The following is a 13,501-nucleotide window of genomic DNA, read 5'->3' as shown; positions in this document are numbered from 1 at the left end:
GTACAGAAGAGCCTGTGAGAGCTTGGTGGCAGTGCTTTTCCAGTGACAGCTGACATCCCAAGAGCTGCTCATATGACCAATGTCTGGTCCCTGACTGTTGTTGTGATCTTGTCCCAAAGGGCAGCCAGCAATTGCAGAGTTGCCAGTTGGCTCTGATATGGGGCCTTCCATATTTAAAGTGTCAGCTCTCTTTGACTTTCTTTTGAATTTAGGGTGCTACATGTCTGCTGTTAATGAGATTTAATAATTGAAGAGTAGTAATAACCTATTACAGGATATTCACCATAACTTCTAGTGTAAATGTTAAACTTGATTCTTGAAAGGATAAAAATGACTTATTTATTCTGACATGCCTGAAGTGTGTAAGTAGTGAAATTATATCTTTTATAGGGTTTTATATTACCTGAGACTTTAAGTAATATTCTATGGTTTGAAACATAATGTGTTATGGAATTGGGCTTTGAATCCTTTTTCTCTTTCATTTGCAAGTTAATAATTGGGAGAGACTGACCTGTGGTCTCAGTTGCTACTGAGCCTGTATGTGATCCAACCCATTTGAATAAAGAACAGAAGAATGATTGAATTAGTCTTTGTTCACAAAAATGGGAGATTGGTTTGACACTAGATCCAAACAGGCCCACAACACCCATTTCAAAATCCCAGTTAGATTTGTAAGGCATTAAAATGGTGTCTATAATTCCTGTTTAATTCTATGTTGGTGCTTCTTTGGGTGAAAATGCAGATGTAGGCATGTTCCAAAATGTGTTTATGCACAGGTGGACCAAATTATTCTCTGTTAAATCTATTGTTTGTTGAGATAAACCATAACTGTAAGATTAGTTCTTTACAATTTTATCTGTTTTATAGTTTGGAAATGTTCCTGATGTGAAATGAGAACCTGAGGTGTACAGCCTTTATTGGGGTGGCATAGGCCACGTGTCTCTGTAAAGGGCAGATGAAACTGGGTTGTTGATACTCAGTATTTAAAGGGTAGCAGTGTGGGACATTTACAGGCAAACTTGTTCCTCTGCATCCAAAAACCACCAAGAAGCTGGGAGGTAATAGGTAGTGTAGAAAGGAATGGTGTGTGGGCGAGAGCTCCTTACCAGGGGAATTTCCTCCTCCTCCTCTTCCTTCCTTTCCCTTTCCCCACAATAGACTTCAGGTAAAGCCTTGTGTTTCTTAGCTGCTTTATCCACCAGAACTGCTGGTGTTTACTAAAATAGGAATTCTTCTGCTGGTTTCTAGCAGTAGTAACACTGACTCTTGTTCTATGTTTGCTTTTTCAGACCTCCTTCTGGATGACCAATGTGTGTTTTAAGTGATTCTGTCAGCAGCTAAGTCTCCAACTTCCCACTCATTCCAGCTGGTAGCAGCGTTTAAGATGCAAAAAGATCGCAATCCGGGATCGCACAAACATTTCTCTTAAAACTTCCTAGATGATTGTAGTTGCTTGGGTTGTGTTCTATGCTAGCAGAAGCCTTTTCCCAGCTCTGCTGTTGACTCTAGAGCACCACATTCCCCATTTCCTGGGAGCCTTGGGGGCTGGCAGCATGGGAAACTCGTGCGTTTGCCGCGACGACAGCGGGGCCGAGGACAACGGGACCTCCCAGGGCCGACAGACGGAGCACAGCAGGACACACATCCCTGAGGCAAGGAGCCACCCAAGGGACCCTGTCCGTCCACCCAGGAGGGGTCGAGGGCCTCATGAACCAAGGAGGAAAAAACAGAATGTGGATGGGCTGGTGCTTGACACACTGGCTGTAATTCGGACGTTGGTAGATAAGTAAGTACCTCCTCAAGGAATAATTCAACATGAATGAAAATGTTCTTGTCTTCTCTCAAACTGTGGCTCCAGCCTCTCACCGATCTGCACCTGACCCTCCCTGGAGCAGCTGCGTGTTTCCATCTGGAGGCTTAGGAGAGGAGCACCTTTCCTAGGTAATAGAAGTAGCTCCTGAGTGCCCAGGTACAGACGCTTCCAGGAGCTGAGGAGCTTCCTCACAGTTCCTGATTTCTTACCTGGCACAGATACACAGTTTAGGAAGCAATAAATGCTCCAGAGGCTGGGAACTTCTGTCCTAAAAATTGGTTGTTGTGCAGTTTTCTGTTTGCAGGCTGGATTTTACTTCTTTGGAAATGGTGAAGCAAAATAGGGAGCTTTGATCTTTGTTAGCTTGGATAAACAGACTGAGGCTTTCTTTCCACTTGTAAGTCTGACTACTTTTTAAAGATCACATGTTGTGACTGCCCAACTCACAATCCCAGTATTGCATTCCTGGCATGCTCAAAGCATCCATTAAAGGCGTGGGGGATATTTATGGGCTCATCCATTTTTTGGTCTTTTTTTTGGTTTTGGGTTGCTTTCTACAAAGCTTTAAAAGGGCCTTAAAAAAAGATGAGTTAAGTTAGCTCAACACCTTTTGGGTTAGGTGCAGGGTAGGAATTGGGAAGACCAGAACTGAAGGAAAAGCACAGTTCCAGCCTGACAGCTGGGGTTTGAGTTTGAGGTGGCTGAGACTCAAAATAAGTGAGCCTTGATTCATATACCTGCATCAGCTCTGGAATGTGCCTGCAGAGAAGGAGTTTGCCTTCCTGCTGTCAAAGGCTTTAAGTGAAAATATCAGGACGGATGTTTTTTGTGAACATTTAAGTCTAAGATGTGTTTGGTTGGTTTTTTAACGGGTTTTATTTTGTGCTCTGTCTTCAAATCATGGCAAACGTTTTTTAAAGTCTCTGCCCAGTCTCACATGCCCTTTCCCTCAAGTTCAGCTCCTTAAGCTGTTTCACAACACTTCTGTGCACAGTTGATCCTGTTCCTGTGGGTCTTGCAATCAGTTTTGTAATCTTGTAAGCACTTTCCTATGCTACTGAGAGACAATAGGTATGGTTTTTTCACTGCCCATGGAGTCCTGTTTCTGATCAATTCCTGAAGCTACTGTATTTTTATGGGGGCTTTTATACAGACTACAGGAAAATGCACTGTGATAAGGAATGAATCATTGCTCTCCCTGTTTGCTATTTGTTTGTTTTTTCTTGGGGTTCATTTTTTTTCTTGATGTTGTTTTTGGTTTTATCAAATCTCAAAGTTCTGACCTAAAACATATCTGACAACTGATTTTTTTTTCCTGTCCTATCTAGAGATAGCTGCTTCCTAGAAGTTTAATTTCATAAACTCTGAAGGATAAGTTCTATATTTTGGGGCTTATATGAAAAGCTGCCTTGCAAATTAAGAAATTACCAAAATGGCTGTTTTGTTTCAAAATGAGGAAGGTGTGTCCTGGTGGGCATGTTGGAAATTAAGTGGTTAAAATGGCAAATCAGTGGTACAGGATTGTCCTGTGCTCAGTGCCAGTACTGTGAAAAGCTGCTACTCGTGACCAAATCAGAAATCTTGCAGATAAAAATGTCATCCTTTCTTATTTTAGCCTTTACTTGTACTTATGGTTGGGTTTTTTGTTGGGGTTTTTTTCTCATTTCTTTGAATCTTTCTATTCTTTCTCCTGATGTAATTCTGGCTGCAAAACTTCACTTCTTTTTCCTTCTGGTCAGATTACTTTCCAGAAGAAAGGTGAAGATGCCTCGACTTAAAAAAACAACCAACTATTTGTTTCAGATGTTGTGGCAATATAAAAACGCATTAAACTGGACTTTAGCCTTCTCTTATGGAAATATTTAAGAATGTGCTCACCTTTTTGTAAGAAAAGAGAGATGTGTATTTATGTCATATATATTTCATCAATGCTGAGATTTTTCTCTTCTTTATGATTAATCTCTCAAACTAGGTAGTTTTATTATCTCCATAAGTAATGTCTGTTGAAATTTTCTAAAATTCCTCTGTATTTCACATTTCCAATTTCTCTTCAGAGCTGTGTGATAGAGAGTGAGTGTGGAACATAAAGTCTAAGCCTGGGGTTAGATCCCAGTGCCTAAGGAGCACTGAATAAAGTATTTTAGGACATGCTGCTGGATAAGCTTTTTCTGGACCTAGAGGTGCTTACTGAACAAGATTTTGGAGTCTTGCTTTAGATACTTTCACTGGCAGTGCCTGCTCAGATTCACAGATGTGTCCATAGCTTTGTGTCCTTACTCCAGCAAACTGGACTGAGGACCTGATCTATTGAACTTCTTGTAGTTTTCATATTGGAAAATGGCTTGGATGAAATATTTGCTGTTAAACTGCCTTAACTGTTTCTTTTAACAACTCTTGTTGAAGACTATGATGCTGTTAGGTGGCTTCCTGTTCAGGTTTTGTGGTGGTTTTTAAATATTTATATATTTAGCAGAGAATTTGTGAGAAAAAAATCCTGTTGAAGTGATGCCTCTTTGTGCACTGCTCTGGGTTCACTTTGTGACCTCTGACATGCAGTGCCTCATTATGTGCTACAAGGAACCTGCTGATGAACAGCACCGAATCCAGGCATTATGTTCAGCTCTTAGACATGCAGATGTGAATCAATTTCACTTCTCAGCTGTTGCAGACATGCAGATGTTGATGTTGAGCCAGAGAGGCTCAAATCCCATCTGTGTTTCAGATCTGAAAATGACATTAGCAATCTGCAGCCTGTGTAACTTCCTTTTGTTAAATGGTTACTGGATTTGTTTTCTGTCTGTGAGTAATCATTTTATTCATTGTATTACACTGATGATTGTGCATGATTTTTGACCTGTGTAATATCTCTTTCAGTGACCAGGAGCCTCCTTATTCAATGATCACGTTGCATGAAATGGCAGAAACAGGTATCAAGGCATTGTGTTGGGCATTTCAGTTGTGACTCACAAGCAAAAGAAACAAAACAAACCCCAAGCCCCTCTTTTCTTTGCAAAGAAAAATGCACCTCAGCTGGGTGTGTTGGGGTGTGGGAACCAGAACAAAGTTCTGCCCTCCAGAGCTTCACTGAGCTCATGCATTGGCCTGAGTTTGTTTGAATTCAGTTAAAGTTCCCATGTGAACTCTCCAGAAGCAGCCAATGGATGGCCACAAACACACTGTGGTGGCATTAAAGCCTGAGCCACCAAGAGTGGCTGTTTGCAGCTGAGCAGGAACATCCTACACCTGTACACAGGCGTGGGCCAAGCCTGTGTGCTCCATGTCAGCACAGAGCACGTTTGGGTCCTTTGGTTTGGGTCTTGCTGACCTGGGACCTCTGCTTTACTCTGTATTTGTCCCAGCCCTGTCCCTCAGTGCTCCTGCAGCACAAGCAGGGGCTGTTTCATCTTTGTTACAGCAGGAGAAATTCTCCCAGCTTAAGACTTCAACAAAACTTCTGGTTTAGTTGAATTTTTACCTCTCTACTTAGTAGTGTTGGTAGCGGTCTTAGGAAATATATTTCTGTATTGAAATAAATTAAATCAATCTGGTTAGATATTACAGCAATTCAATAAAATGTTTTTCAGGGGAATGTGCTAACATAATTCAACCCCCAGTATATTACTGCTGTGTTGTTGTTGTAGGGAACACTGCTTCTTCAGCCTCACTCACCTGTACACAGATATAGACACTATTTTTACTTCTAAGGGAGCAATTTTCTTGTAAATCCAAATCTGTTTATCAGTAGTTTAACATCTTCTTAGTGGATGTTTCCTTGCAAGTAAAAGCCCTTGTCTACTCATTCAACAGTGAGAGCTGTTCCTTAGGAAAACAAACATTCTTTAGACCAGCAGGCATGGGAAAAAAACAGAGTTTCTCTGTTACTTCAGGGAATTCAGAAAGAGGGATCTGATTCTGGTTAAAAGAAATTATTTCCTCAGTGTCACTGTGTATGTAGCATTTACCACTTAAGAGTTGACATTGGATGCTGAACTCTGATTATTGCACTAGAGCAAAGTACTTGTCCTTACCACCATGAGTATTCCTTCCTAATAGCAGTAGGAACTAAAGGATGCTCTGGCCTGGCAAGACTCTTCTCCAAACTGTACAGGTGTTCACTGTTACCCAAGCTGCTGTAAACTTTTTCTTTTTTGAATTTAAACTTCTAAACTAGCGCAAACTAAGACAGTGGTGTAAAAAGCAAACTGGTTTTCCTGCTGTCTCTAAGCTCACTGGGTAATTTTGAGGATTTTTCAGTTTACATTTAGGGATGTACTTTGAACACTTCTGAATTGTACTGTTAATTCTGAATGTGACTTCTGTTTTGTGGTTGACAGATGAAGGCTGGTTGGAAGTTGTTCAATCTTTAATTAGAGTTATTCCATTAGAAGATCCCCTGGGACCAGCTGTTATAACACTACTACTTGATGAATGTCCTCTGCCAACAAAAGTGAGTCAAAAGCAGATGCATTTATCTGTGAATGTCAGTTGCTTGTGGTTGCCACACCCAGGATCCCTTTGAGTGCCTTTCACCGGTGATGCAAGACTGATAGTGGTTTCAAAAATAGGTGTAACATTCAACTTCAAGTAGTTTGGAGTGACTGGGTGTCTAAATGCTAATTAATGCTAGGAGTATTCCCAAAAAAAAGATCAATTTGATGCATGGAGAAGGAGCAAGAGAGCCTTGGGTTTTTGCTGCTTTTCCTGCCACTCTCTCCTGCTGTGTGGTACTTACACTGTGCAGGTGCTGCAGAAGCTGCCCTAGTTCTGCCCTTTTGTTCTCTCATTTGCACAAAAGCTGCACATTTACAAGTCACTTTTGAATTTGTTCCTGTGCTGCACATGAGGAAGGCAATGCAAATGGGTGTGTTAAGCTAAACAAATGACATTTTTCAACTATGAAATACCTATATATGGTTTTGGCAAATGAGAATCCTTTGGTTTTACTGGCCACTAGTCTGGTTTTGGGCAGAAAGATGACCTGAGGTGTTCATGCTATGTTGGTGCAGGTGGGTAACTGAAAGCCTCAGGTGCTTAAGGATGCTAAACATAATGTTTGCACAGAGACCTTGTCTGTCTTGAAATGTTTGTCATTATCTCATTTCTTCAGAAACTGATGATCACATCATTGCTGCTTTCATTTCTCAAGCTCCTGATGCTGCCAATTTTAGCCTTCCATTGGTGCTGTTAGGGACATGAAGAGCTGGTTGCATCAGTGGCTGGAGAATTGGTCAAGCTCTCAAACTACCTGAAGTGGGTTTGTTTCCTCTAGGCTATTGATTAAAGTTATCTGAGACTTTTAAACAAGAAAAATGTATTGTGACTCTCACAGAGACTGCTGAGTTATTTTGAAAACAAAGCTATGACTAGAAACTTTGTCTGCTTTAAAAAAGAAATCAGGAAATGGAGACCACTGTGAATGCACATAGGGAGAGTGATCTTGTATTTTTTTGTTTGGCTCTACAAAGTCCTCAGCAATCAAATGGTTTGTTTTTGAAAAGCCACATGACTCTCATTTGGGTACAGTTAAGGAGTTTGCTATAAAATAGTTGACCTTATCAAGACAGGGAATGAGGTGCTTGTTTTTCTGGGGGGCACAGTGGTTTTTTCCTGTGTAGCTTCTTTACAGCACAAGGAGCTGCAGCTGTGGGGTCTGCTGGCCACATGCAGCCTCATAAAGTGTGTGCTGCTGTTCATTTTCTTTCTATACAGGATAAGTTTAAAGTTTTTTATCTTAGGGATTTTAAGTCACTGCCTCACTTCCATGACAGCTGGAGAACAGCAGTATGCTGTATTTTATTTTCTGGTTTTGCAGGCTATAAAGTCCATAAAGTTAAAAGGGCAGTGCAGTAAACTGTTTATTCTATAAAGTCTTTATTTAACTCAAAATACTTGATCTCTCTGACAGTTCTAGTAATGGCTAAAAGCAGTATCAGTATGTCAAGAGTCTAATTTTAGTGAGTCCTTTCCATCCCAAGTCTGTTGCTCAGTCATTCTTTCTTCTTTCTCTGTTCTTTCCACTTAGCTCAGTCCTGTTCATCAGTTCTGTTTTTGTGGCTTTCCTTTTAAGAATGTAACTACTTTTCAGTGTGATCTCTGTACAGACCTCAGACTCTAGCACAGTCAACTGATTCAAATGTGGCTCAGAACACAGTTCAAAAAAACACATCTATTCAACTTGAGCAGTGCTCATTTTTCCTCCAAATGGCTGCTGATGACTTCAGTATGAGGAGTTCTTCTATTCTAATTAGATCCTTGCCTGAGATTATGCAGTTTCAATCTCAATCAGCTGAAACTTTCATGAAGGCTGGAAAGTTGAGGAGGATTTGGAACTTTTCAGGGTGGGGTTTTCCCTGTGGGATGACTTGTTCTGGCCCTGGATTAACCCCTAACTACCCTGAAAATGCAGACAATGCTCTAGACCCATCTGGAATTTTATTCATACCATTCTGCCTGAACAAAGCATGTCAAAGGATGGCATTTTAGCTTTATTACCCTCCTTTGTGTGACTACAGAAAAGCACTTAGGCTCTCAAGAATACAGTTTGACATCCTGTAAAGATGACAACATCCTAAATTTATGATGGGAATTTGGGCTTTTTGAGGAAGGGTTATGTCTCTTTAGTCCTGAATTCTAAAATCTGAAATAGTCCTTTTCTTTTGAAAAGGGTGTGAGTTTTAGGATACTGGAAACAGATCAGATGGCAGTGGTGCCATATGTGCTAATTGGTTCCTCTTGCCATGGGGCACTCACTTCGGTATGTCCAGAAGTGTCCTGAGCTGTTGATCACAACAACCAACAATCTGGTGTTAATTTTAAAGTTACAGCTCTTGGATGTGTTGAACTTTTTTCTCATCTGTTCTTAATTATCTTATCTTAGAAGATAACCACCCCATGCTGTCTGTAATATGATGCTGACTTCAGTAATGTGCAAAAACAATCTTGTTTTTACAATACTGAATTAGGAAGCTGTACCTGTCAGTAACATTGAAGAGATTCCTGATATTTCCTTTGCAGGATGCATTACAGAAGTTAACAGAAATATTAAACTTGAGTGGAGCTGCTGCTTGCCAGGACTCTTGTCACCCTGCCAAGCACCGGAACACGACCGCAGTGCTCGGCTGCTTGGCAGAGAAATTAGCAGGTAAAGAAATTAGCAGGTAAAAACCTTCTGCTTTAGCACCCACAGTAGGTGAGAGGTGTTTGCTTAGAACTCAGTAATGTTCTGCATCCCAGGGGTACCAGCTGTAACAGAATCTGGTTGATTCCAGTGTCTGAATGAGCCATTGACAAATCCTTCTGATGTGTGGTTAGTGGTTGGGGATCACTGGTTGTTGTACTGCCTTAGCACTGGTAATCAGTGTCCTCTGCAGACCCACTCTGGCTGTGAATTACTGAGGACACGTTCTCTAGAGTGTAGGCAGGCATATCAAGTTAGTGGTCTTGGAGGCTGTATAGAAATAAAAAAGAAATATGCTTTTTCCAGTAGACATGTCTTATTCTGTTGTAGATAGCTGAAAAGATTCTCTTCTGTGTTGCTTAAAAGAAAATTGCTGAGATTCTATTTTAAGGTGACTTCATATAGAATTTTTATTTTGTCATTCCTACGTAGTACACAGTTGAAAATTGATGGGTAATTTTCCTTCCTGCTGGTGATTTCTTTTGTATCTAGTTTTTTTACTCCTTTTTTGAAAGTGGACGGGAAATAGAGAGAAAAAAGTAATTGTCCACTGTTACCTAATGGTTATTAAAACCCAATTACTGTATTTCTGTGGAAAAAAAAGTAAAGAACCAGGTCTGGAAGTGTTTTGGTACTGTAATACTTCTACTGTATTATACTAAGTCAAAATGAGATATACTCTATCTACTTCTATCTTAGTGGACACAAATCTCATTGTGTCAGCTCAGGCAACAAATCTGTTAATGAAGTGTTGGAACCCACTGCAAGTTCTTAAGCGCTTGTAGATGCCAGAGTTTGATTCCCTCGTGTCTCTCTCTTGATTAAGTGGACACTATTTCAGGGCTTTTCCATTTTAAATTGGCTGCTTGCTCTGGTGCTGCTGCAAGCTGTGTAATTAACTATCAAGTTGGCTGTTTCAGGTGCTCAGTTCTGCTTCTTTTGGGCTACTGGTAGATGGAGCTGGTCTTTACACATTGGCTCTGGAAGGAAAGGGGAGACAGTCTTTTTTCAAAAGTAAAGAGCATGAAAGTGCTGAATGGAGGCTGCTAGAGTCTTGCAAAATCTCTGGCTGGAACTCTGTAGCCACTTAGAGCAGTGAAGTGAACAGGACTGTAACGTGCCAGTAACTGTAATTATTAAATGTGCAACAAGTATTTTACTAGAAACAATGATAATTGTTTTATATTATAGTTTTGCTTTGCTGTGAAGTTGTTTGGTGTTCTTTAATTTGTTACCTTGTGTTTAAAAGCTTTGTGGTGATGGGAATGTGGTACTTCCCATGGAGGGATTTCATTCCTGATGTTCTTGCAGGTCCTGCAAGCATAGGCTTGCTCAGCCCAGGCATATTGGAATATTTACTTCACAGCTTGGTAAGTGTCTTTGATCTTTCTGTATGTATCCATGCATAGCAATTAGAATGCAATTTTGTTATTATTGTGAAAAGTTGAAGTCACGTCTGCTAAATATTGGCAGTGTATGTTACAAAAAGCTGAAATTCCAGAGCCTGTGGGACCTCCATCCTTGGAGGTAATGAGAAGTCAGTGGAACAAGGCTCTGAGTAGCCTGATCTCTCTGGATCCATCTCCACAGGAGGGTGGAATACAGAAATTTTGGACAGTCCTTTGAACCTAAAACCTTCTGTGACAGACTTACAACTCTTCTTGTCTGTCTGTACTGGGTATTTATTAATAAACCTTTTCTTACCTTCCATGTTTAGAACTTCCAGTCCCACCCGACAGTGATGCTTTTTGCACTAATAGCACTGGAGAAGTTTGCACAAACAAGTGAGTATTGGCCTGGTACTGCTCTTAACACCATGGCTTCTGCATTATTGTCACTTGCTTTGCCTGATCACTTGTGAGCATGAGAGCCTGCATTGGTATTTATTGCTCTAGTGACATCCCTCTACCCCTCAAAACCCCTGAGATACTTGCTGAAACTTATTTTCCCTGTTAGAAATTGCTGTAGAAGGATTTGTGACGAGGCCTTTGTCACTGACATAAATCTGTATAAGAGTTGGACAACAGCATTGGGAGCTTGTAGGCAGGAAAAGATATTTTTTGTTTTAATGACAAACCCTTAAGAGATTTGCTGAAACTGGCCTTCTCATCTGAGAAATTACTACATAATGACTTATGACATGAGACCTTTGTTACTTGAAAAGAAATCAATCAGTACTGGGGAGATGGAGAACAGCTGTGATCAGTCTCTTGATGATGCAGCTCCATGCTGAGAAATCTGAATGAAGATAATTCCAATTCTGCTTGGGGAAACATCTACATGCTTGTAATTTTGAGGTTTAGATGTGTGTAGAGAGTTCTACTGCATTTGTAGGATGTTATTTTTGACTTACCCCTAGCTGATAGCAATTACTCTTTCCCCTTAAATTGCAGGTGAAAATAAAATGACAGTTTCTGAATCGTGCATTAGTGACCAACTGATCCTGCTGGAGAAATGGACAGATAACCCCGACTACTTAAAACGCCAGGTTGGATTCTGTGCCCAGTGGAGTTTAGACAATCTGTGTAGGTATAACAAAGGGATGGATTAATTAAATAGTAATCACTCCTCCAAAGAGATGGAGGACTCCTTTGTGTTCATTTTTTATGAGCACTTAGTGTGCTCATTACAAACCTGGCTGCGTTTGTAATATCTCCTTGAAGAAGAAAACAAAACCCAAAAAACCACACCAACAAATATATCCAGTGTAATGGTATGGAAAGAAAATTTTGGCAAGGAACATGTTTTTGAAAGGAAGTGGTTTGTACTGCAAGTTGGAACTGCAATGAAAATTCTTCTTTGCACCAATTTCCTCAGTAACCCACACTTCAGCACTTTGCTGAGTGGCTCGACAGTGCAGCTCTGTCTCTGTGCAACATCTGGGTTGCTGACATGTCCTGGTGATGGCCACTCCTGTGGTCATTCCCACTGGCACAAAGAATTATTGAAGACTTCTTAAATTAGATACGCTTTTTGATTTTTGTGATCAAAAGTAAAAAGTGTTTGGCAAAGCACTGCTCTAGGTCAATCTTTTGGATTATTAAAAACCCACTGAATTTGCTTGTTCAGTTGTGATTTCAAGGGTGCAGTAACTCTAATGACCTTGTGTTTTCTAATGCCTTTTAGATAAATTTGGGTAAAAGGTCTGTTGGGCTTTAGGGGCTTCAGTCAGCTTATGGAAAGCCAGTGTCAGCTGTGTTTAGTAAATGTCTGTGTAAGTGTTGTAGCAAGTTTGAGTTATATGAAGGGTCCTCAGATAAGATCTTTCACTTGGAAATTAACATGTATGTGTCAACAATTTGACACCTGGCAAGAGAAATGCTTCTGATCCTTCCATGTAGAAGGGCAAGCAGGGAGGGAGAGGGAGCTGCTTTGGCTCAGTTCAAGTTCATCACCTAAAAATGAGATGGTAGAAACCTTTAAATCCTTGTTTTCCCCTTCTTCCTATTCCTAAACCTGTTTCCACTATGATGAATCAGAAAAACTCTGCCCAGTGAATGTACAAATGCAATGGTAAATCCTGAAAGCAGTGGCATCTTGGTGTGAACTTGGATGCCTTCCATTTGCCTGTGGGTTTCCTGCAAGTACTAATTAGATTGTGGGAGCTCTAGTCAGAGGCACAGGTCATGCTTTCATATTTGGGAGGTATTTAACACACACTCTATTGAAAGCTGTTTTCATGCAGGCTAAATCTCAGTATTTCATTCAGTTATGCCAAAAACTACCTGGATCCTAGAGAGATTATCATTGTATGAAGTGTTTAAAATCAAGTTTTGCAGCAGCAGCAACTAATACTGCTTGGGATTTTTTTTTTTTTCAGTTTTAAAAGAAGGCAGGCAGTTTACATATGAGAAGGTTGACTTGACCAACATTAGGGCCATGCTGAACAGCAATGATGTCAGTGAATACCTGAAGATCTCACCACATGGATTAGAGGTAGGAATTGTTTCATGTATTCAACCTGAAAAAGAGGCTGAAGAAAAAGGCAGGTTTTGCTTTGCACTTGCTCCTGTGATTTTGTAGAATGAATCCACCTTGTCTGCCAGCTTTGTACAGAAAATTTGCTTTGTCATCAAAGGGTTGTAGCCTCACTGCACTGATCTCAGTTGTAGAAATGTTCACACTAAAGTAATGCCTGTGCCCCCAAAACTTCAGGGAATTGAGGAGGATTCTTAAGAGTCAGATGGCTTTTCACTTAGTTTGTGAGCCGTTTTAGTCAAAATATCATTCTATTGTTTGTCCTGTCTCATCTTGAAAAGCTCACAGCAGTCAGATTTTTGTCTCAGCCATGTGGGGTTTTTGCCTTCCTCTCCTTCTAAAAACTTGTTTGACTACTTAGAGATGAATTTTCATGAATTAACATTGAAGGCCTCCTTGTCCTTCCTACCAGGAATCAGTTAACAACCAACAATTTAGGTTTTCCTGTCTTGGTTGTCTTAGTCTTTAAATCTTTGCATTGTTTCTGTCAACTTTCTACTTTTCTCCTTTTTTTTTTTCTTCCTTTTTGCCTG

General features: G+C 40.4%; 1 protein-coding gene across 2 annotated transcripts in view; it reads left to right on the top strand.

Moving 5' to 3' along the window:
* Nucleotides 1-13,501, top strand: part of RSPRY1 (ring finger and SPRY domain containing 1) — a 36,188-nt gene that overhangs the window by 10,727 nt on the left and 11,960 nt on the right. For both annotated transcript variants that reach the window (XM_071440660.1, XM_071440659.1), the window contains 8 exons: nucleotides 1,290-1,786; nucleotides 4,688-4,740; nucleotides 6,148-6,260; nucleotides 8,828-8,954; nucleotides 10,302-10,360; nucleotides 10,708-10,774; nucleotides 11,384-11,515; nucleotides 12,811-12,926. In XM_071440660.1, coding sequence (XP_071296761.1) covers nucleotides 1,440-1,786; nucleotides 4,688-4,740; nucleotides 6,148-6,260; nucleotides 8,828-8,954; nucleotides 10,302-10,360; nucleotides 10,708-10,774; nucleotides 11,384-11,515; nucleotides 12,811-12,926 — 1,014 coding nt within the window. In that variant the 5' untranslated portion in view covers nucleotides 1,290-1,439. The remainder of the gene's footprint in view (nucleotides 1-1,289; nucleotides 1,787-4,687; nucleotides 4,741-6,147; nucleotides 6,261-8,827; nucleotides 8,955-10,301; nucleotides 10,361-10,707; nucleotides 10,775-11,383; nucleotides 11,516-12,810; nucleotides 12,927-13,501) is intronic.

The sequence above is a fragment of the Agelaius tricolor genome, unplaced genomic scaffold (genome assembly GCF_023055355.1).
Source record: "Agelaius tricolor isolate 1412-34295 unplaced genomic scaffold, bAgeTri1.0.p SCAF_15, whole genome shotgun sequence".
NCBI classification, from domain to species: Eukaryota; Metazoa; Chordata; class Aves; order Passeriformes; family Icteridae; genus Agelaius; species Agelaius tricolor.
The sequence above is the reverse complement of the archived record's forward strand: the minus strand, read 5'-3'. Positions and strand labels throughout refer to the sequence as shown.